We start from the raw sequence: 24,241 nt of genomic DNA, 5'->3' as shown, positions 1-24,241 counted from the left end.
ACTGAGTGAGGCCAGGGATCGAACCCACATCCTCAAAAAGACAACATCAGGTCCTTAACCCACTGAGCCACAATGGGACTCCTGAAGAGGCAGAAATTTTTTTTTTTTTTTTTTTTTTTTTTTGCTTCTTAGGGCTGCACCCCTGGCATATGGAGGTTCCCAGGCTAGGGGTCAAATTGGAGCTACAGCTGCCGGCCTACACCACAGCTACAGCAACATGGGATCCGAGCCCCATCTTCAACCTACACTACGCTCACGGTAATGCCAGATCCTTAACCCACTGAGCAAGGCCAGGAATCGAACCTGCAACCTCATGGTTCCTAGTCGGATTCATTTCCACTGCACCACAATGGGAACTACTGAAATTTTTTTTTTTTTTTAGCCACACCTGTAGCACATGGAAATTCCTAGGCTGGGGGTTGAATCAGAGCTGTAGCTGCTGGCCTGCACCACAGCCACAGCAGCTTAGGATCCAAGCCATGCCTTCAACCTACCCCACAGCTCACATCAACACCAGATCCTTAACCCACTGAGCGTGACCAGGGATTGAACCCTCATCTTCATGGATCCTAGTTGGGTTCTTAACCTGCTGAGCCACAATAGGAACTCCCTAGGCTGAATTTTTAATAAACATTTAGAGATAATAAAACCACCTATCCTCATTTGCCACCTCTTTCGCTGACCAAAGAAACTATTGAGTCAAAGGCGACTTCTTACTCTTATTCCTGCCACCAAATGAGAGTGGAGATCATTGCAAGAGAGAGATTTTAATGTGTGCTGAAACAAAATTTTATTTTATTTTATTTTTTATTTATTTATTTATTGTCTTTTTGCCTTTTCTTGAGCCACTCCCGAGGCATATGGAGGTTCCCAGGCCAGGGGTCGAATCGGAGCTGTAGCCGCTGGCCTACGCCAGAGCCACAGCAACGCGGGATCCGAGCCGCATCTGCAACCTACACCACAGCTCACGGCAACGCCGGATCATTAACCCACTGAGCAAGGCCAGGGATCGACCCCTCAACCTCATGGTTCCTAGTCAGATTCGTTAACCACTGCACCACGATGGAAACTCCTGAAACAAAATTCTAGGAGAGAGCATCCTGATGTTTCTCAGAAGCAGGTAAATAGTGATGTTCCGTGTTTACTTTCAACACAGGGAGCACCTCGGATCCTACAGACAGGTAACATGGAGAAGATAAATCCAAAGACGAATGCATCAGGTACACTCCAAAGTTCACCTGTGAGCAAAACAGCAGCAACAAGAGCGAAGTCAACTATTTTAGCAGGTGAAAACAATTTTGCAAATAATAATGTTCTTAAATGTTTAAAGACATATACTTGACTTGATGTGTCCTCTCTTTCATGTAGCAGAAAGTAGTGAGAAACCGGGCAAATCCTAATTCCTAGACACTACAGATTTTCATTCTAAGGTGTTCTTTCCCCACAGTCACCCCACACCTCTTCATCACTGGACCTATTCTCTTCTGTCCATCCCATACATCTTGAGTTTCTCACAAGAGTGCTTCTTCCCGCTCTGGGCCTCTAACCACTGCCAGGCTGATTGCTGCTCTGTACCCTGCAGTAAAAGCCCTTTTTGAAAATACTGGCACAATTCAGCATTTTCTTTTTTCTTTTTTTTTTTTTTTTCCTTCTTATAGCCACACCTGTGGCATATGGAGGTTCCCAGGTTAGGCGTTGAATTGGAGCTACAGCTGCCGGCCACAGCCACAGACACAGCAACTCAGGATCTGAGCTGTGTCTAAGACCTACGTAGCAGCTCACAGCAACTCCGGATTCTTAACCCAATGAGCGAGACCAGAGATAGAACCCATATTCCCACAAACATTATGTCGGGTTCTTAACCCACTGAGCCATAGTGGAAACTCCCAATTCAGCATTTTCTATGAGAGTGTGTGAGGTAAATTAAGTTCTCCAGCTTCTCCAGAATAAAGACGGAAGGTGCAAAATGAAGAGATGTGTAAGCCCATTCAAATCAATGCAAGTGAGCCGGTGAGAACCCTTTGGAGGGAGTTCCCGCTGTGGCAAAGCAGAAACTCGACTAGTATCCATGAAGTCGCCGGTTTGATCCCTGGCCTCACTCAGTGGGTTAAGGATCCCGCGTTGCTGTGAGCTGTGGTGTAGTTCACAGACATGGCTTGGATCCCACGTTGCTGTGGCTGTGGTAGAGGCTGGCAGCTATAGCTTTGATTGGACCCCTAGCCTGGGAATCTCCATATACTGAGAGTATGGCCCTGAAAATCAAAAAAGAAGTAGGAGGAGAAGGAAAAGAAGAAGAAGGAGGAGAAGAAGAAGATAAAGAAGAAGGGGAGAAGAAGAAGAAGAACCCTTTGGAGTATGTGATGTGCTCCCTGAGCTGTTCGTTCCTATGATATCAGTTGGTCACCACCATGTTCCAGGCCTCAGGCTATGGACTGGAGCCAAAGTAACTCTTTAACATCTGCATACATGTAGGTGAAGAGTACACAGGAACCCTCTGTACTATCTTTGCAGTTTTTCTGTAAATCGAAAATCATTCCAAAATTTTAAAAAATAAAAGATTTCTGCACAAGAATTTAAGTAGTGCTGAGAACTATCACTTCCATGTACTCCGGTATTTGTGCTCGCCCATCCCTTGTCTAGGCAACCTGTGCGGGGCAGGCTCAAGGTCCTGTGGCAGCTGAGCACACAGACATGTTGGTTGCAACAACTCTGCAGACCATACCTATCTGTATCTGTAAGGACAGTTTTGTCATTCAAATACTGTGACACCAAGTGAACCCATTCACAAAACAGAAACAGACCCACAGACACAGAGTATAGACCTGTGGTTGCCAAGGAGGATGAAGAGTGAGTGGGATGGACTAGGAGTTTGGGATTAGTAGATGCAAACTGTTACATTTAGAATGGATGAGCAATGAAATCCTGCCATGTAGCACAGGGAACAATAGCCAGTCTCTTGGGATAGAACATGATGGAAGATAATATGAGAAAAAGAATATACATACATATTATGCATATTATATATACAAGAAAAAGCATATACATATACCCAGACTGAGTCATATATATGTGTGTGTGTGTGTGTGTGTGTGTGTGTGTGTGTGTGTGTATTCTTTTTCTCATATATATATTTTTTCATATACATATATATGACTGGGTCACTTCTGTACAGCAGAAATTGGCACAACATTGTAAATCAACTATAATTAAAAAAAGAGTACTGGGATACAAAACTCTGGATTGGGAGAAACAGGAAATAATGATGAGCATTTTTACCATGAGTTAACTTGCCAGTTTACTACTGGAAAGAGATAAAATGCTTGCATCATTTCAGTTAATTTTCAAAAACTGTTTCATGAAGCCTGACTGCTCAGTTGGTTTCCTGGAATACTTTGCAAACAAGAGATCCTGACAGAAAGTGGGAGCCCAGAAATAAACAAATCTTCCTAATGAATCAGTCTCTTAGAAGTTCAGCTTTTATTGTCTGGAATCCACAACAGCAACATTTAGTCATTTTAACCCTCAAGAAGATGACTTACAAATTTAGGATAGTGAAATGTTTAGAATCTTTCTGTGCAGCTACTCTACTCACCATGAGATATTTTTACTCTCCATGAGATCTTTGTGGGGAAGAAAATAATGATTGAAACAAAGAGTTACTTTACTCATTTACTCATTTCTTATTTATACTCCATATCTCTCCAATAAGATTTGAAAGCATCAAAAATACATGATTTTAAAAAAAAGTGAGGGAGTTCCCATCGTGGCTCAGTGGTAATGAACCTGAAAATACCCATGAGGACGAGGGGTTAAAGATCTGGCATTGCCGTGAGCTGTGGTGTAGGTTGCAGACATGGCTGTGGTATAGGTTTCAGACACAGCTTAGATCTTGAATTGCTATGGCTGTGGTGTAGGCTGGCAGCTATAGCTACAACTGGATCCATAGCCTGGGAACTTCCATATGCCCAGAGTGTAGCCCTAAAAAGAAAAAAAAAAAAAAAAAGTAAGGAAGTGAATGGAAAAGAAAAATAAGATAGTATCACAGACAAGGTCTAAACCTTGATGCCAGCCCATCAGCCTTAGAATGTTTTCCCACTTCTAAAAATTACTTGGCACCATTAAGATTTTGTTCTGCTCTACTCAATTTTCTGTGATAATCTATATGGGAAAAGAATATGAAAAAGAATGGATGTGCATATACGTATTACTGAATCACTTTGTTGTACAACAGTAATTATTATAACATTATAAATCAACTATACTTCAATAAAACTTTTTTTAAAAAACTCCCTAAGAATTAGGGAGTTTCTATTGTGGCTCAGCAGAAACAAACCTGATTAGTATCCATGAGGATGCAGGTTCGATCCCTGATCTCACTCAGTGAGTTAAGGATCCGGCGTTGCAGCAAGGTGTGGTGTAGGTCACAGACAAGGTTCAGATCTGGCGTTGCTATGGTTGTGGCATAGGCCAGCAGCTGTAGATCCAATTCAACCCCTAACCTGGAACCCTCCATATGCTGCACTTGCAGCCCTAAAAAAAAAAAAAAAAAAAAATGTAAATTATTTCTGGTGTAGATAAAATTTGTTCAGGATCTTAAAATGGGGTGTTGTGTGCTTACCTTTCTCTCCCGACTCTCAGAAAGCTTTTGGAAAACATCTTGATTTCGTTGACCAGTTTGCTGATTGATGCAAATCATCTGGCATCTGTGACAAGGCCCCAAAACCTGGGCGGTGAGAAGGGAAAAGGCAGTGTTGTCATGAAAGTGACCAGACATTCTACAGAGGGCGAAACCTGCGTCTAGGAGGAATAGCTATAAACAACCATCCTCCTGCCAATTTCAGCCGCGCAGAGAAATGCTCCAACTGCAAAGAGCCAGGAAGTGGCACCCTTTCCCAGTGCCTGCTAGGGAATCACCCACATTTGTATATCGGCTGAAAGGCGATGGCGTCAGGGTTTTGTAGAAAAAGGAGAGTGGTTGTGATTCTCAGGTGGTTATCAGGGAAGGGTGAGTGTCCTCCAGGGAAGAAAAGTACTGTGGAGGACATACCGGGAGAAGATGAACAGACCCTACGCTGCTTTCATGGCCACAGATGACTCCAGACTGCAGCATGTAGCTCCCACAACTGCACGTGCACCTGTGAAACACACTCGATGAGATCTGAGAGGCCACTGGGTTTCTTTCTTTTTTAAATTACACTACAATACATAGTGGATATCTTTCCATGTCTGTTCACAAAATCAACCCTGGATTTTGCAGTTTTCACTGCGGCCTGGCACTCCCATGGGTTGATGGGCTTAGCTCTTCTCCTTTGAAGCCATGTGCATAATTTCTTTTTCTTTTTTGGGGGGGGGGGCACGCCCATAGCATGCCAGAGTTTCTGGGTGAGGGATCAAACCCATGTCACAGCAGTAACCAGAGCCACAGCAGTGACAACCCTGGATCCTAACCTGCTGAGCCGCCAGGGAACTCCCATGTGCACAGTTTCTAATCATTTTGCAATAAAGGTCCTAATTCACATAAATCCCTTTCCCATTTTTTTAAGCTAAATCTCTCAAAGTGAACTAATAAAGTCAACATGTATAAATTTTTTATGACTTGATACACAGTGAAAAACTGCTCTCCAAAAGGAATGTGCTAGGTCTTTTTGCATTGCAACTGCTTCAGCACTGAGTATTATCACAGTGATTAGATGATTAGTAAACATCTCTTAAGTAATTATTTTTTGAAACAATTTTTATTGAAGTATAGTTGATTTACACTGTTGTAGGTATGTGGCAAAGTGATCCAATTGTAATACATTATATTTACATTTATATTATTTTCCAGATTATTTTCCATTATAGGTTATTACAAGATATTGAATAGAGTTCCCTGTGCTGTACACTAGGTCCTTGTTGTTTATCTTTTTTTTTTCTTTCTTTTTAGGCCTACACTCACAGCATATGGAAATTCCTGGGCTAGGGGTCAAATTAGAGCTGTAGCACCTGGCCTATGCCACAGCCACAGCCACAGCAACACCAGATCTAAGCCACATATGTGACCTATGCTGCAGCTTGTGACAATACCAGATCCTTAACCCACTGAGTGAGGCCAGGGATTGAACCTGAATCTTCATGGATACTAGTTGGGTTCTTAACCCATTGAACCACAACAGATACTCCATTGTTTATTTATATATTATATTGTGTATCTGTTCATTCCAAATACTTATTTAGCATTTATTCTTTAAAAGGCACAGTATTAACTATAGCTTATACTTTTTAATGTCTGCCTAAGACAACACTGTATGGATATAGCATAATTTATTTACTCAATCTCCTTTCTTGGAGTATTTAGGATATTCTCTGATTTTTCATATGCATAAAGTATTGGAATAAGTTATTTTGTAATATATCTTTGCGTATTTGAAAGAGTATTTTTTTGGCCACACCTACAGCATTAGGAAGTTCCCAGGCCAGGGATCAAAGCAGTGCCACAGGTGTGGCAACTCCAGATCCTAAACCTACTGAGCCACCAGGGAATTTCCTTGTAAGAGTATTTTTTAAGGGATAGATTTCTACAAGTGAAATTATTGCATATTTTAACTTTAATTCATTGAAGTTTTTACATACCACAAGCTAAAGAAAGCAAAGCACCTCAGAAAGGTTTTTTAAAGGATCTTTCTTGTGTTCATGTCCCCAGGTCCCTTACAAATTACCTGTTGCAAGGTTAAGTTTCTGATAGTGATTCTAGTCTAGTTAAAATTCTTTCTCTTTCCTCTGCCTTCTTTTTTTTTTTTTTTTTTTTTTTTTTTTGTCTTTTTGTCTTTTCTAGGGCCACTCCCGCCGCATATGGAGGTTCCCGGGCTAGGGGTCTAATCGGAGCTGTAGCCACCAGCTTGCTCCAGAGCCACAGCAACTCGGGATCCAAGCCGCGTCTGCAACCTACACCACAGCTCACAGCAATGCTGGATCCTTAACCCACTGAGCAAGTCCAGGAATCGAACCCGCAACCTCATGGTTCCTAGTCGGATTCATTAACTACTGTGCCACAACGGGAACGCCTCCTCTGCCTTCTTTTCTTCCTTTATTTCTCCCTCTCTCTCTCCATCTATTATATATTTAGTGCCTACTCTGTACCAGGCAGGATATGGAAGAGCAGGTGCTTTTACAACATGGCAGGGACACGGTGACAGAAAGGAAGAAGAGTAAGTCAGAATGGAGGGATGAGGGGAATGGCAGGAAGACTGGTGCCAGAGAAATGTCTGTGGGAGAGAAAAGAGATTGTTTTTTTGAGAGGGTTCAGCTTCAGGGATAAGAGAAAATTTGGAGAGTTAAATGGGTAAAAAGGATTTGAGAGGAGTTACTACTGTGGCTCAGCAGGTTATGAACCCAACTAGTATCCATGAAGATGCAGCTTCAATCCCTGGCCTCACTCAGTGGGCTAAAGATCCCACGTTACTATGGCTGTGGCATAGGCTGGCAGCTGCAGCTCTTATTTGACCCTAGCCTAGGAACTTCCACATGCCGCAGGTGCAGCCCTAAAAAAATTTCTTAAAAAAGATTTGGGGGACATTTTGTGCCACATGATTTATCCCTACTCCCAACCCTGGACCTCTGAAATCCTTCATTAAAGATTAAATTATTACTTTCTGCTTTTCTGGAAGTTAGCGTGATGGTTTCTTTTGAGTGCAGAAGCCCCGCTATAGTCAATCTATACACTATTATTATTAAAATCATTTCATTCCCCCGAAGCACTGGGCACATTCTGTGCAGATGATCCATCCTTCCGTCCTCAGCTATTCCTGCCCATTTATTCCTTCAACACTTGTGGAGCACCAACTCTGGGTCAGGACTGTTCTAGGCTCCAGAGGGACAGCAGGGAATAAAAAGACTTGGTCCCCACCCTTCTATGCTCTGAAAAAATAAGCAGACACTGTGTGGAGGGTGACCATGTGATGGGTCAAGAAGAACTTTTCTAAGGAGGGAGCATTTGAGTGGAGACCCTGAAAGAGCTGCAAGAAAAGTGTGTCAGGCAGAAGGGACCACTTGGGTTGTTTAGCAGATGGAGAGAAGGTCCATAAGGCAGGCAGAGGTGAAGGGGTGATGAGCTGGGGGAGATGGAAGAGGCCAGGGTGGGGGGTCAGGTGTCAAGGGGCCTAAATGCCCTAATGAGGAATGTAGATGATAGTTGCAGACTTTAGGTTTGGGGATCCGAAAGCCCAGGGGACTTTGACTCTGACTGCAAGCTTCTTCCCCAGTGAGGCTGGGAGTGAGAGCGTGAGGAGAAGAGACAGCCACAATGAGCACTGAAGGACCACGAGGCATCCAGGTCCTGCTCTCAAGGTCCAGACCATGGGAAAGTCCAACAAGTTTCCAGGGGCTGAAGTTCTCCAGGCACAAGCATCCTAAGAAACAGAGTTTAAGCCTAGACACAGTGACAAGGTGGAGGCAGCATCGAACCCTCCATCACCTGTATGGGACACATTCTCTCTTCTTCACATGAAACTTCTGCCTCCTTTGGAGGAATGAGAGTTGGATCATTCCAAGAGGGTGCCCAGAATGCAGAAATTACTCACCTTCCTGCTGAGATTTTGAGATTTTGTGGTTAAGCGTCAACAGACTTTTTTTTTTTTTTTTTTTTAGTACTGCACCCTCGCCATGTGGAAGTTCCCAAGCTAGGGGGTGAATTGGAGCTGTAGCCACTGGCCTACACTATAGCCACAGCAATGCAGGATCTGAGCCACATCTGCAACCTACACCAAAGCTCACAACAGTGTGGTATCTCCAGTTCACTGAAGGAGGTCAGGGATTGAACCAGCATCTTCATGGGTACTCGTTGGGTTCCGCTGGGCCACAATGGGAATTCCCTCAACAAACTCTTCAGTTAACAAACTCTTAATTAGCAGATCCCTGCTACTTTGCTACCATGCCGGCCTGAGGCCAAATCTGCATTGGCAAGGCTTAAAGAAAGATAACAGAACTTCTGGAACTTACCTGGAAATGCAAGGAACCAACTGAAATTCCATCCCATTTCTCTTCTTCAAAAGCTCTTGTTCCATTGGTAATAATATTGGCACGGAAACGTGAGATGAGATCTTTCATTGGAAATAATTCTTCCTTTCCATTCTCACCACTGTTTAAGATGTACCAAAAAGAAAGAGGGGAGGGGTGGATCATCATACTCTTGTAATCATTCACCATTTCTACCACTTGATGCCTGAGTTCATCAGTTTACTCTTGCCTGAGGCCTAGATGATCACAACGACATTTTACCATGAGTTCAAGGCCAAGAGACACATATCATACACATCAGTCAGACTCGATGGTCTCCCCTGGAATATGGTCCCATCTCCACGGAGAGACCCATGAGAGGCAATGCGAAGGGTGAGCAGATCTTTGCTGAGATGACTTTGGAGACCAAGTGAAAAGGGGCCGAGTGAATAAACTTATGAGAAAATACCAATTCTACAAGGTGAGTCAGGACGAGGCACTTAAAGGGTGTCAACAGGCTTAATTACCAAGGACTTCAAAGTACCAAGAGCTCACACTCCTTCTGGATATTAGAGCATCTAAAGCTATACAGAGTATATACATGGAAGGTTTTAATTTTTACTTCCTATAGAGCACAGATTGATGGTTGCCAGAGGTAGAGGGTGGGTGAAATGGGTGAAGGAAGAAACTTCAACTAAAAACTAAACAAGTCTTGGGAATATAATGTACAGCATGGAAACTATAGTTAATCACACCGTATTGTCAAAAACACCATAATGCATATTTAAAAGGTCCCAATAAATCTTAAAGGTTAGAATAGATCTTAGAAGTTCTCATCACAAGAAAAAAAAAAAATTGTAGCCATATCAGGTGACAGACGTTAACTAGACTTATTGTGATCATTTCTCAAAATACACAAACATGGAATCATGCTGTATACCTGAAACTAATGTTACATGTCAATTACACCTCAATAAAAAAAAATTGTATTTCCTAACTTCCATCCTGTTTGCAATTTTAACTAAGTATATGCTATTATAATTTTTTTTTTTTTTTTTTTTTTTTTTGCTTTTTTAGAGCTGCATCTGAGGCATAATGGAGGTTCCCAGGCTAGGTGTCGAATCGGAGCTGTAGCCACTGGCCTATGCCACAGCCATAGCAATGCAGGATCAGAACTGTATCTGTGACCTACACCACAGCTTATGGCAATGCCAGATCCTTAATCCACTGAGTGAGGCCAGGGATCGAACCTGCAACCTCATGGTTCGCTTCTGCTGTGCCACAACAGGAACTTCCACACGCTTTTGTCATTCTTGTTTTAAATTTTGTTTACTACTTCGAGGTGCCATAAAATGGCTCCCTGCACCTCAATGCACTCCCTCCCCTGAGGTAAAAAAACACTGAAAAAGTATCTGAAAACTTTAACAGAAGAGCACAGTGTATGATCCCATTAAACTGAGTTCAAGAAAAGGTGAAACTGGGACTTCTCGTTGTGACTCAGTGGGTTAAGAACCTGACAGTGTCGGTGACACGATGCAGGTTTGATCCTTGGCCTCACTCAGTGGGTTAAGGATCCAGTGTTGATGCAAGTCGCCAGGTAACTTGCAGATGCAGCTCAGATCTAGTGTTCCCGTGGCTATGGCATACTTGTATAGGCCAGCAGCTCCATCTCTGATTCGACCCCTAGGCCAGAAACTTCCATAAACTGCAGGTGTGGCTGTAAATAGAGTTACCGTTGTGGCTCAACAAACACAATTAGTATCCATGAGAGCTGCAGGTTCCACCCTTGGTGCTGCCCAGTGGGTTAAGGACCCAGCGTTGTGGGAGCTTCAGTGTAGGTCACAAACATGGCTCAGATCTGCTGTTGCTGTGGTATGACCGGCAGCTGCAGCTCTGATTGGACCTCTAGCCTGGGAACTTCCATATGGCATGAGTGTGGCCAAGAAAGAAAGAAAGAAAAAAGGAAGGAAGGAAGGAAGGAAGAAAGAAAGAAAGAAAGAAAGAAAGAAAGAAAGAAAGAAAGAAAGAAAGAAAGAAAGAAAGAAAGAAAGAAAGAAAGAAAGAAAGAGAAAGAAAGAAAGAAAGAAAGAGAGAAAGAAAGAAAGAAAAGAGAAAAATAAAAGGTGAAACTACCCAGGGTGAAAGAAGCCAAAATAATGGCAATCTTCAGTGGTTAACTGAGAAGAGGTCTGGGGACCTAGAAATTTCTCTGCCTGATCTGAGTAGCAGTTACATGAGTACATACATCTATAAGCACTCACTGAACTATGTCCTTATGATTTTTGCACTTTGTTGTACTTTAAAAAAAAAAAATTTAAGTTGGCGGGGTGGGGGGTGGGTGGAATTCCTTGAGCAAGACAGGAAAAAACTTGTCCTGGAGACAGAACTGAAAAGCTCTAGGAGAGAGTAAGGGGCCCCAAGGATGTATCCCAATCCTTTTCCAAACAATGAATACTGTGTGAAAAGCCACAGACCAGGATGGAGTTCCCACTGTGGCTCAGAGGGTTAAGAACCTGACTAGTATCCATGAGGATGTGGGTTTGATCCCTGGCCTCTCTCAGTGGTTAAGGATCCGATATCGCCCTGAGCTGTCATGTAGGTCACAAACGCGGCTTGGATCCCTCGTTGCTGTGCCTGTGATACAGGCGGGCAGCTGCAACTCCAGTAGGAAGTTCTTCTAGCCTGGGCACTTCCATCTGCCACAGGTGCGGCCCTAAAAAGAAAAGAAAAAAGGACAAAAAGCCAGGGACCAGGATAACCAGGTCCAGCTTTGTCACGTGTGCAGTTTCCACAATAGATGATGACTGTGGGGTCCTCGTGGGAAATGAGAGGGTTAACACTTTCTAGTCCTAAAATCCTTTGACTTTGGATTCACCGTCTAGGATACAAACCCTCCCTTTGTGCTTTGTAAATGGGAAAGTTTTATATCCCAAAGCTATCGTGGTTAGCACGCACACAACAGCATTGGTCAAATTCAAAAACAGAACTAGGGACCCTTACCAGGTACCAGCCACAGGCTGTTCCTCTTACCTTTGACCATCTGCCCTTCCTAACCCGCTGCTTGTCAGCCCTGCACTAAACCAACTGATAGGAATGTGGGCTGCAGTAAGCCTGTCCCTGCCTATCTTTCTACACCAAGAATCCCAGTAAACCACAGACCTGCTCCATCCAGGGCTCTGGGTACCTGAGGAAGATGGTGAGTCAGTGCCAGGAAAACTCAGTGAAGCCCCAGGGACCAGAGAGCCGTGTCACTTCTGCTCCCAAAGAGCACCAGCAGGACTTTGGCAAAGGAACCCTGTTGTATGCTTTTGCCAATGACTATAAACAGGAAATACTACAAATGGTCCATCTTTGTTGCTTATTAAGCTGTATGTGTACATGTCTGTGTGTGTATGCACACATGTGCCCAGGACCACATGGCACATAAAGGTCATAGGATCCCTGGCTCGTGGTGCTGACAGGTGTGGACCGTAATCTGCTGGTCTAACTCTTACAGCTGAGTGATTCTTTTTCACCCAGGTGTCAGATTACCTTGGGACTTCACGATTTCCTCTGAAGAACAATGAGGCAGCTTAAACCAACAAAGACCAATCTAGAGCTGCCCTTTCCTGGGCCCTAGGGAGAACACTGGGTGGGAGTAAGCAGGCAGGGGTGCTAGTTCTGTCTGACGACACAAACAAATAATGTCTTCAATTACAAGTTTTAAAACTTTCATAACTACTCTGCACTCGCAATGACTTCGGAAGTAGAGCAAGGCTCCTAGGGCCAGGGGACAGTGGAAAGGTGGGTAATGACATTGTGTCAAATCAGTGGCAACTCCATCAAAACAAATGTTAAGAATTACTGATTTAAAAAATGAGGGCTGGGAAGCTCTAGTTGTGGTTCAGCAGTAACGAGCCTGTCTAGTACCCATGAGAATGGAGATTCCATCCCTGGCCTCATTCAGTGGTTTAGGATCCTGCATTGCTGTGGCTGTGGCATAGGCTGGCAGCTGAAGCTCCGATTCAACCTCTTTGGGAACTGCCATGTGCCGCAGCTGTGGCCCTAAAAAGCAAAAAAAAAAAAAAAAAAAAAAAAAAAAATTTAGTTAAAATTTTAAAATGAGGGTTTGAATTCACTATGCATCCTGAGGACATCAAAGATGACACAGAAATATAAAAGAGAATACTCTAGGAGTTCTCGTTGTGCCTCAGTGGTTAACGAATCTGACTAGGAACCATGAGGTTGCAGGTTCAATCCCTGGCTTTGCTCAGTGGGTTAAGGATCCGGCGTTGTCGTGAGCTGTGGTGTAGGTTGCATCTGGTGTAGCTGCGGCTATGGTGTAAGGCGGTGGCTACGGCTACTATTAGACCCCTAGCCTGGGAATGTCCATATGCCGCAGAAGTGGCCCTGGAAAAGGCAAAGGGACCAAAAAAAAAAAAAAAAGAGAGAGAGAGAGAGAGAGAGAACACTCTAAAAGATTGATGGGAACTGGCCTAAAAATGTTGTAACTTCTCTGGGCCTCAGTTTCTCAGTGAAGTGTGTGGACTCATAACTCTCAGATCTTTTCTCCCCAGGCGGGTTGACCTGCTCATTCCCAGGGGCAAGTGGTGGCACCTGTCTGCTATTTCCAAGATGGACAGCAAACAGTAAAGGGATCTTACCTTCTGTTTAATTGCCGCTGAAGTTCCAAAACACTGGATCTGTTTATCAGCAGATACTGTGCCTCGTTCACCAGAGAAAGGGTGGTTGTTGTACAAGCAGGCTGATCTAAAAGCAATAGAGCATTTAAAAGAAGAGTTGCTAGATAGGGAAACAACCTAAGTGTCCATTGATGGATAAGGAAAAGGTGGTATATAAATACAGTGAAATATTGTCCAGCCATAAAAAATGAAATCTTGGAGTTCCTGCTGTGGCACAATGGGTTATGAACCCAACTGCAGTGGCTCAGGTCACTTCGGAGGTATGGGTTTGACCCCCCACTCGGTGCAGTGGGTTAAAGGATCCAGCATTGCTGCAGCTGCTACAGCTGCAGCTCAGAGTCAGTCTCTGGCCAGGGAATTTGCATATGCCTCAGGTGTGGCCAATAAAAAAAAAGAACTTTTGCCATTTGACACCATAGATGGACTCCGAAGACATTATGCTAAATGAAAGGTCAGAGAAAGACAAATATTATGTATTACATATGGAATCTAAAAATAAAACAAAACAACAAAACAAAACAAGCTCATAGACTCAGAGAACAGACTGATGGTTGCCAGAAGCAGGGGGTAGGGTGGGCGAAATGGATGAAGGGGGTCAAAACACACAAACCTTCCAATTACAAGATAAGTAAGCCCTGGGGGTACAATGTATCGTGTGGTAACTATAGTTAATAATACTGTATTGCATATTTGAAAGCTGCCAAGAGAGCAAATCTCACCACAAGGAACAAATGTGCAAAACTATATATGGTGACAGAACTAAACTCGATGTAATGATCATTTTGCAATACATACAAATATCAAATTATTATGTTGAATGCTTAAAACTAATATGATGGTGCATGTCAATTATACATAAATTTAATAATTAAAATTAAATAAATTTTAAAAGAAGAGTTGCTTCCTTGGAATGCAAATGAATAGTGCTGCCATTGATTTGCGCTTTCAAATAATAGAGACTATTTCTACAAGGGAAAAAAAATAGTGCCCTGGAAATAATACAAATGTTCTAAGCATGGCTCAAACTTCTTAAAACCAGAAAGAGGAGTTCCCATCGTGGCTCAGTGGAAACTAATCTGACTAGTATCCATGAGGATGCAGGTTCGAACCCTGGCCTCTCTTGGTGGGTTAAGGATCTGGCGTTGCCATGAGCAGTGGTGTAGGTCAAAGACACAGCTTGGATCTGGTGTTGCTGTGGCTGTGGCGTAGGCTGGCAGCTGCAGCTCCGATTTGACCCATAGCTTGGGAACCTCCATATGCCATGGGTGCAGCCCTAAAAAAAAAGAAAAGAAAGAAGAAAATGAGCTTCTAGAATATTCTGTTACTAATCCGGAATAAATTAAATAAAATGCTGAAGTTAAATTATTTCAGCAAAGGAGATTTGGAGGAAACAAAGGAGGAGAGATGGGGCTGAGGGTTGGAGCTGGGGAAGATGGGGGAGGCCCTTCTTCAAGAAAAAAGAGAGAGTGGTCATGTTGAGGGTCACGGGCTTAGGAGGAGCTTCTGAATCCGGTCAAAGGATCTACTCAGGGAAAAGTCGGGTTTTGCTTTTGTGTACAGATGTAATATTGACTGTAGAAATGAATAATACAAGCTTTCTATTACACTTAGAATGGATAAGCAATGAGTACTAATGTACTGTGCTACTGTATAGCACAGGGAACTGTATCCAGTCTCTTAGGCTAGAACATGATGGAAGATAGTATGAGAATGTGTGTGTGTGTGTATATATATATATATATATATATATATATATATATATATATGACTGGGTCTGTAGAGCAGAAATTGACACACTGTAAATCAACTATACTCTAATAAAAAATTTTTAATAACTTCAAAAAAAGATATAAATAATACAAGGTTTAAAACTTCTGCAAAGAGGAGTTCCCATTGTGGCTCAGCAGTAACAAACCCAACTAGTACCCATGAGGATGCGGGTTTGACCCCTGGCCCCAGTGAGTTGTTTAAGGATCCTGAGTGGCAGAGAAATGCTGTGTAGGTTGCAGACACCGCTCAGATTTGGTGTTGCTGTGGCTGTGGTGTAGGCCAGTAGCTACAGCTCCAATATGACGCCTAGCCTGGGAACTATCATGTGCTGTGGGTGAGGCCCTAAAAAGATAAATAAAATAAAATAAAATAAAACAAAACAAAGACAAAACAAAACTACTAAAAGAAAAAAAACATGAGTAGGGGAAAATATCAAGGGCATCCAGAGCTGCAATAGTCTGTCACCCAGCTTCTGTCTCCCATTTGTTGGCCATATCATAGCTGTCTTTATATAAGATGTTGATAAACAGGGTTGACTGGGGAGTTCCCTGGTGGCCTAGAAGTTAAAGACTTGGCATTGTCACTGCTGTGGTGCAGGTTACTGCTATGGTTCGAGTTCAGTTCCTGGCCTGGGAAGGTTTGTATGCCGCCAGATAAGCCAGGGCGAAAAAAGGGGGTGTTGTCTGGGCCAAAACCTAGTAAGTTGTCTCCAAAGCAGGTCTGTGGACCCCAGAGTACCAAAGAATGGATACCTCCAAGACACTCTCTTTCCAGCTCCTCTACTTCCACGACTCCTTTGCTAAAACGGCCCCATCAGAGCAGCAAGGTGCCTTCCGAGGCCCCTCCACAAAAGGCCCTTCTCACTCTTCACAAAGGAAAGGCCAAACCTCCTCTCTGGCCCATTGCCCCCAGGGAGCTAAAAATCTCCAGGGTAGAAAACAAAAGCCCCATTCAAAACCCTGGGGTCTGTGCTGAGAAAAGAAAAGTCTCTTAAGCTGGGGTGAATGATTGTCCTGTGGGTCAGATAGGTTCCAACTCTTTACTATCCACAAAACTGCCGCAACTAATTAAGCTGTCAAGTGACAGATGATTAAAGTCATCCTAAAGTTAGATCCCTGTGCCTCCGAAGAAAGGATTGAGTGACAAGTGTGTTAACGGAACCCCTTCACCCCCAGCTCTTTACTGACTTCTGACTCTTCAGAAGAAAACCAATGTTGAGCACCTGCTATTCTGATCTTTACGCTCGTGGACGTGGGAATTAATCACAGGAAGCCGGCCATCTCCTTAAGAGATGCATTTTCAACAATTTTTGATTATGTTTACTAACTATTTTTTTGGAATTTATAATAAATTTTTGTTGCTTTACTCATTGGTGTACTATTAAAAATTCTGATAAGAACTCAACCAGGGAGTTTCCGTCGTGGCGCAGTAGAAATGAATCTGACTAGTAGCCGTGAGGATGTGGGTTCGATCCCTGGCCTCACTCAGTGGGTCAGGAATCTGGTGTTGCTGTGAGCTGTGGTGTAGGTCACAGATGTGGCTCGGATGCTGTGGCTGTGATGTAGGCCAGCAGCTGTAGCTCTTGATTGGACACCGAGCCTAGGAACCTCCATATGCTGAGGGTGCGGCCCTAAAAAGAAAAAAAAAGAACTCAACTCAGAAAACACTGAGACTCTATGGTCACAGTAACATTTTTTTTTTTATTTATGCACTTCAATGTATAGATAATTTTACTTTCAGTTAAATATGAATAAAGTGATCAAGGAAAGATTTTTAAGCATAAGGTACCTCATACTAAGATAAAATTCCATGAAAGAGGTGGAAAGGAAATACAGGTTGAAGAAAGAAGAGGAGAGAAATAAAATTGTACATTAAAGTTGTGCATCTCTCTGTACATTAAAAAACCGTTTGTTCAGAGTTTCTGTTGTGGCTCGGTGGTAACGAATATGACTAGTATCCATGAGGATGTGGGTTAGATCCTTGGCCTTGCTCAGTGGGTCAAGGATCTGTCACTGCTGCGAGCTGTGGTGTAGGTCACAGGTGTAGCTCAGATCCAGCAATGCTGTGGCTGTGGTGTAGGCTGTCGGTTATAGCTCCAGTTCCACCCCTAGACTAGGAACTGCCATAGGCCACGTGTGTGGCCTTAAAAAGACAAAAAACAAACAAAATTTTCATATACATGTTTTTTAATACTCATAAGAATCAAATACCATGGTACTGAGATTCCCATGGCTTATATTTACAAGGGAAATGTACACGTTTCAATTTTAAATGATGACAGGCATACCTTGTTATATTGCGTTTCACTTCATCATGCCTCACGGGTATTAAGTTTTTGACAAATTGAAGTTTTTGTGGCAACCCTGCATTGAGCAAATCTATGGCACCATTTTTCCAACAGCATTTGCTCATTTCATGTCTCTGTGTTGCATTTTGACAATTCTCACCGTATTTCAAACTTTTTCTCAATATTCTATTTGTTATGGTGATCTGTGATCAATGATCTTTGATGTTATTATGACTTGCTGAAGACTCAGATGGTGGTTAGCATTTTTCAGCAAAAAAGAAGCACTTTTAATTAAGGTACATACACTGATTTTTAGACATAATGCTATTGCACACTTAATAGATTACAGTAAGTGTAAACATAACTTTTATATGCACTGGGAAACCAAAAAAAAAAAAATGTGTGACTCTCTATATTGTGATAATCTAGACCCCAAACTGCAGTATCTCCAAGGTAACATATGTTGACAATGTGCTGGAAATCACATCCTTTGCAACTGTTTAGACTATTGTGTGTGTGTGTGTGTGTGTGTCTTTTTGCCTTTTCTAGGGCGGCTCCTGTGGCATATGGAGATTCTCAGACTAGGGGTCCAACTGGAGCTGTAGCCACCAGCCTACGCCAGAGCCACAGCAATGCGGGATCCGAGCTGCGTCTGCAACCTACACCACAGCTCACGGCAACGCCAGATCCTTAACCCACTGAGCAAGGCCAGGGATCAAATCCAAAACCTCATGGTTCCTAGTCGGATTCATTAACCACTGAGCCACGATGGGAGCTCCTGAACTATTTTTTTAATTTAGATGACAATGTAAAGAGGTCGTGTAGTTTAAAAAAATTTCTTCCAAGGTATAACAACACAAAAAAGTTCAAAGACCTAGACCATCAGAGAGCCCTCCACCATTAATGGTACCCTCGAAGTATAATATTCACAAGCTGACACTCCCTGATCTCATATGAAACAGGTGACAGATTTACCCTGCACAGAACTTTGCCTATCCAGGTCCTCATCTCCCACTAGGACAGTCACTGCTGCCTCCTGCCTGGCCCCTTTACTTCCTTCCTCTCCCTTTCTAATGCAGCCTCTTCATCTCACAGGGAGTGTCTTCCTAAGGCAAGCAACATCGTGAAACTCCCCAGTGTAGAACTCTTCAATGAGTCCCCCAACCATGAGATAGTGTTTATAGACTCCTCAGCAGCACAGTCATCTCTTCTCCCCAGATCTTCCCCATCACTCCCCGCCCCACATTCAACCCTCCTCAACCTTTCTCTGAGCCCATGCAATGCCAAGCCCTGCCATGCTGCTCCTGGTGATCTTTTGGCTTCTCTCTGCCTGGAAAACTCCTACACTCCTATTGAGAGGCAGCTCCAAACTCACCTCTTTCCTGAAGCCCTCCATGATTCACTCCAAGTGTAGATTTACAATCCAGTCTTTCTGGGAGCTAATGACTAAGCCAGGCACAAACCAGTAGTGTAACAGCTATCTAGTCACTCATTTTCACCTAGTATTTATTAAGCAACTACTATGTCCTAGGTCTGTTCTAAGCACCAGGGAGGCAGCACTGGACAAAGCAGAGAAAAATCCCTCACTCACAGAGCTTATGTTCTAGGAGAGGGAAGGCAGAACATAAACAGAATAACTGAGCATAATGCATGGCCTATAGGATGTGAAAAGTACCACAGAGAAAAATAAAACACGGAATGAGCTGGGGAGGTTCTGATAGGGGTTCTGGTTCTAAGGAGTCAGGCAAGGCTCCCCTGAGATGGTGCCATTGAGCAGACACCTGAAAAGGCTCTCTTCTTCCCATATGAACTCAAAGCACTTCCTTCTCTGCTGTCTCATTTCATCCTCGCAAGAGCTTACGGTAGCAAAAGCTGTCAAAACTTTTTTTTTAAGAATTATTTATTTATTTATTTTTAGACCTGCACAGGTGGCATATGGAAGTTCCCAGGCTAGGGGTCCAATCAGAGCTACAGCTACTGGCCTACACCACAGCCACAGCAACTCCTGATCTGAGCCACAGCTCACGGCAACACTAGATCCTTAACCCACCGAGCGAGGCCAGGGATCGAACCTCCATCCTCATGGATCCTAGTTGGGTTCATTATCACTGAGCCAACTACAGGAACTCCAAAACTCTTAAGTCTAAGTAGTCGAAGTCTACCAAAGTTGAGCACAATGATGTTCAAGGATGTGCCAAGTTCTCACAACCACTTGGTGTTGGAGCCAAGACTAGAAACCCAGGTTTCCTTAGGACATAGAGAGCTACCAATGTTTTTATTTAACAAAAACTAAACTGTGCTTCTAAATATGTAGGACTGAGGCAGAGTGCTTAAGCAGAAGTGAAGCAGCAGGCTACAAGCCCACCCCAGCCTCCCTAGGGTCATCCTGGAGACTATGAAACAGGTCCTGCTGACCAGGATCACCGTGGCGCCTTTCTACCAGAGGCTGACCACCCCCATCCACTTTCTGCTCCTGAGCAGCTGCCCTGTCAGCTCATTTTGTGGGCTTTGATGCCCAGTTACTGTCCCCTTCTAAAAAGCAAACCGAAATGTGATACCTTTGCCATGTTTTCTCCTCGGATTTCTTCGAAAGTCTGAACTTTGTTTGATCAGATGACATGGACGGCCAAAAAACCTTGACAACCAGGCTGAAATTTTTTCTCCACAATCGTAAGCATTCACCCTGGCCAAAAAGAGAAAGATGGTGAATGTTATATAGTACGCCTTTAAATAATCAAGCTGGCAAAAAGTTAGATAATATAATGTAGATAATATAATATAATGCATGAATGAAGCCCCCAGCAAGATGGAAACCTAAAGTGATAGATGTGCTTAGGAAACTGTGGAGAGATTTCCAAGGCATGGGAAGACCCAAGAGCTGGAGCTTATGCGAAGCTTTCAGATAAATAAAAAGCTCGAAAAATCCTCCTGACAGACCTTATATATATTACTTATAGCGACTGAGAGCCAAAATGCTTGGAATTTAAGAGCTTCTAGAGCATTATTTTGCTTTAAGAAGTTCTAGTGGAGGTCCCGTTGCAGCTCAGTGGAAATGAATCCGACTAGAATCCATGAGGATGAAGGTTTGATCCCTGGCGTCACTCAGTGGGTTAAGGATCCTGTGTTGCCATGAGCTTTGCTGTAGTTACAGATGCAGCTCAGATCTCAAGTTGCTGTGGCTGTGATGTAAACCAGCAGCTGTAGCTCCAATTCGAACCCTAGCCAAGGAACTTCCATATACCACAGGTGTGGCCCTAAAAAGCATAAAAAATTAAATAAGTTCTTGAACCCAGACCCACGTCCTGGTTTTTTACTGGAATAGGGGCCTGACTGGAATATTTTCTCTCGAGGCCACACTATATGAACTGATACGTGTGGTTTCTAAAAAAACAAAAAAAAAACAAAAAACAAAAACAACAACAACAGCGAAAAAAACTATGCACATAAGTCACCAATGTATCTATTGATCTGGGGTTTTTTTGGTTTGTGTGTTTTATTTTATCTTTTTCTAGGGTCGCACCCACAGCATATGGAGGTTCCCAGGCTAGGGGTCTAATCAGAGCTGTAGATGCCAACCTACACCACAGCTCACAGCAACGCCGGATCCTTAACCCACTGAGCAAGGCCAGGAATCGAACCCACAACCTCATGGTTCCTAGTCAGATTCGTTAACAGCTGAACCATGACAGGAACTCCTTGATCTGGTTTTTTAAAAACTCTTCAAACTTCTAGAATTTAAAAACAGAACTTAAAACTTTTTAATTATAATTTTCACATTATCAGAACTACTAATACAAAACTACTAATAGCTTACAGTGGGATTACAAAATAGATGTTATTGAATGTCTATCTTATCCTTAATTTTTACTGGGAAAAATAGCTGCCTTTCAGATCTAGAAAGGGGAGGGAAGAATGAAACCTCACTTTGTAGACATTCTCTCCAGTACTTTGAGAGATGCACCTAAATCCATTTGCTTTGCTTTGCTTTGCTTTGCTTGCTTGCTTTCTCCCTCCCTTTCTTCCTTCCTTTTTTTTTTTTTTTTTTTTTGGCCACACCTGTGGCATATAGAAGTGCTCAGTCCAGGAGTTCCCATCATGGCTTAGCAGTAACAAACCCAACTAGTATCCACGAGGATGTGGGTTTGATCCCTGGCCTCACTCAGTGGGCTAACAATCGGGCGTTGCCATGAGCTGTGGTGTAAGTCATAGACAGGGCTTGGACCTGGCATTGCTGTAGGCCAGCAGCTGTAGCTCCAATTTGACACCTAACCTTGGAACTTCCATATGTCGCGGGTGAAAAATAAAAAAAAAAAAAAAAAGATGTGAATCAGGTCCTATGCCTCACCACTCCCCTGAAGCCACCCCAGCCAAGTTCCACTCTGCCTCCTCTGAACTAACCCCCCCATCTTCCCCTTCCACACCACACTGTTGCAGACTCTATAGGGAGCAATAGAGATGGTCCTGCCCTCTCGAGGTCAGCACTCTAGCAGGAGCAACTGAAAGTAAATGTTGGGGAAAATTTAACAAGAAGGAGAAGATACAGCAGAGCAAGTAGAGGGGGAGGGACTGGTTTCTGTAGGGGGTCAAGAGGTCTGGAGGCCCTTCTGAGAAAGAGGATTTTCAGCAGCGACCCAATGGAAGTGAGGGAGTGAGCCCTATGGGGAAAAGCATTCCAGGCAGAGGGAACAGCAAATGCAAAGTCCCAAGGTCAGAGCGTGCTTGCAGGATTAAGGAAGATCCAGGAGCTACTGTGGCTGGAGTGGAGTGTGCCAGGGGAAGCGGCAGCAGACTGGATAGAGAGTGCAGCCGAGGACTGAGCGATGATACAGGGTGGCTCTCTTCCCACTCTGAGCCACCCTGCATATGGGCCCCAGTTTCAACTGCCCCAGCCTCACCTGTCTGCACAGACCTTGCTTTGGCAGATCTGAGCCCTTTCGCTGTTTTCCTCAAGCGGCACCTCTATGGGCTCCATCCCTAATGAACAAAGGTTAGAGACAAGTTTATCATCGCACAAAGAGAAAAAGTATGTCCAAAAAAAGTCCATTACTGTGAAATACACAAGAATTTTAATGACCCTGGAAACTGGTTGAATCAAATAAGTGGCTGGCTCTTGGAAACCCTTTATAACACAGAGATTCTCTTCATCATTACTGGTACCACCAACAACGTGTACATTGAGCAACTGTCTCCTAGGAGACCCTGCACTGGGCCAGTCACATCCATAGTCCCTGGGACACTAAAAAGCCCTTTGAAAGATTTCTCTACCTCTGGATGACTGCACATCCTGATGCCATTGCTCTCTAAGCTACCTTAGATCTTTTAGAAATAGGCAGGAATAAAGGCTCAGTCTGTAAAAATGTCAGCATAGTGTCAGTTCTTAGTAGCCCCTAGGAGTCAGCATCCAATTGGATTCCTGCATCAATCATCATTATCACCAAAAAAAACCAACAATGAAAAAAAAACCTATTTCTATGTCCGCATTGGGAAGCTATTCTTTTCTTTAAAATTGCTATATACGCCACACATACAAAGGAGTGTAGAACACATGTACATAATGGTCTAAAAAATAAACACTCCTAGGAGTTCCCGTCGTGGCTAGTGGTTAACGAATCTGACTAGGAACCATGAGGTTTTGGGTTCGATCCCTGGCCTTGCTCAGTGGGTTAAGGATCTGGCATTGCCGTGAGCTGTGGTGTAGGTTGCAGACGCGGCTCGGATCCTGCGTTGCTGTGGCTCTGGCGTAGGCCGGTGGCTACAGCTCCGATTCAACCCCTAGCCTGGGAACCTCCATATGCTGCAGGGGCAGCCCAAGAAATGGCAAAAAGACAAAAAAAAAAAAAAAAAAAAAAAAAAAGAATAAACATTCCTATACCCAGTTCTCAGCTAAAGTGGTATTCATTCTTCCAACAAATTTAGAATGAAATATGTGGAAGAAACTAATGGAAACTGATCTGAGGCCACTGAAGAATGAAAGACCTTTGATAAAGCCTGGAACGGCTAAGGCCTGCCACCCCTCTGTGCTCCCTCTCCTCCTTACTGATTCATTAAAAATATAGGGAACTGGGAAGCTAAGACACCTGCGGAGAATGTGTGGCAGCCCCTACTCTGTGGACTCCTCCTGTGTGGCCCACCTGGGCCCTCCAGCCACACTGCTTGCTGGCTTGACTCAGGCTAGGGGTCGAGTCAGAGCTATAGCTGCCAGCCTACACCACAGCCACAGCAATGCCAGATCTGAGCTGCATCTTCGACCTACACCACAGCCACAGCAACTCCAGATCCTTAACGCACTGAGCAAGGCCTTGATAGAACCCTCATCCTCATGGACACTAGTCGGATTTATAACCGCTGAGCCATGAATGGAACTCCTGAAATTTTTTTTTTGCACATTTCTTGTTATATAATAGTTTATTGGCATATTTTGAGTTCCTTTTTTCTATTAAATGTTTTAATTTTCTATATAATAAAGAAACATTATTCATTTTTGTATATCAGTGTTCTAACCAATATTTTTTCTGAATTGCTCTTAGTT

General features: G+C 43.4%; 1 protein-coding gene across 6 annotated transcripts in view; it reads right to left on the bottom strand.

Annotated features, from left to right (window-relative positions):
* Positions 1 to 765: 765 nt before the first annotated feature.
* MOCOS (molybdenum cofactor sulfurase) overlaps positions 766 to 24,241 on the bottom strand; it is a 69,213-nt gene continuing 45,737 nt past the window's right edge. For 2 of the 6 annotated variants that reach the window (XM_003356414.5, XM_084964481.1), the window contains 6 exons: positions 22,608 to 22,686; positions 20,271 to 20,395; positions 13,617 to 13,722; positions 8,977 to 9,115; positions 4,619 to 4,723; positions 766 to 1,238 (listed from right to left, as the gene is read on the bottom strand). In XM_003356414.5, the coding sequence (XP_003356462.2) occupies positions 1,086 to 1,238; positions 4,619 to 4,723; positions 8,977 to 9,115; positions 13,617 to 13,722; positions 20,271 to 20,395; positions 22,608 to 22,686 (707 nt within the window). In that variant the 3' untranslated portion in view covers positions 766 to 1,085. Of the gene's footprint in view, positions 1,239 to 4,618; positions 4,724 to 5,047; positions 5,136 to 8,976; positions 9,116 to 10,014; positions 13,018 to 13,616; positions 13,723 to 20,270; positions 20,396 to 22,607; positions 22,687 to 24,241 lie in introns of those variants that run through there. The other 4 variants (XR_014807871.1, XR_014807872.1, XM_084964478.1 and 1 more) reach the window with 4 other exon arrangements.

Source organism: Sus scrofa, chromosome 6, assembly GCF_054392235.1.
Source record: "Sus scrofa isolate SSC_HxYL_T2T_F1_AM1 chromosome 6, Sscrofa_HxYL_maternal_Yorkshire_Landrace_v2.0, whole genome shotgun sequence".
Classification (NCBI taxonomy): domain Eukaryota; kingdom Metazoa; phylum Chordata; class Mammalia; order Artiodactyla; family Suidae; genus Sus; species Sus scrofa.
Note: the sequence above shows the minus strand (reverse complement) of the source record. Positions and strands in the feature narration are given on the sequence as shown.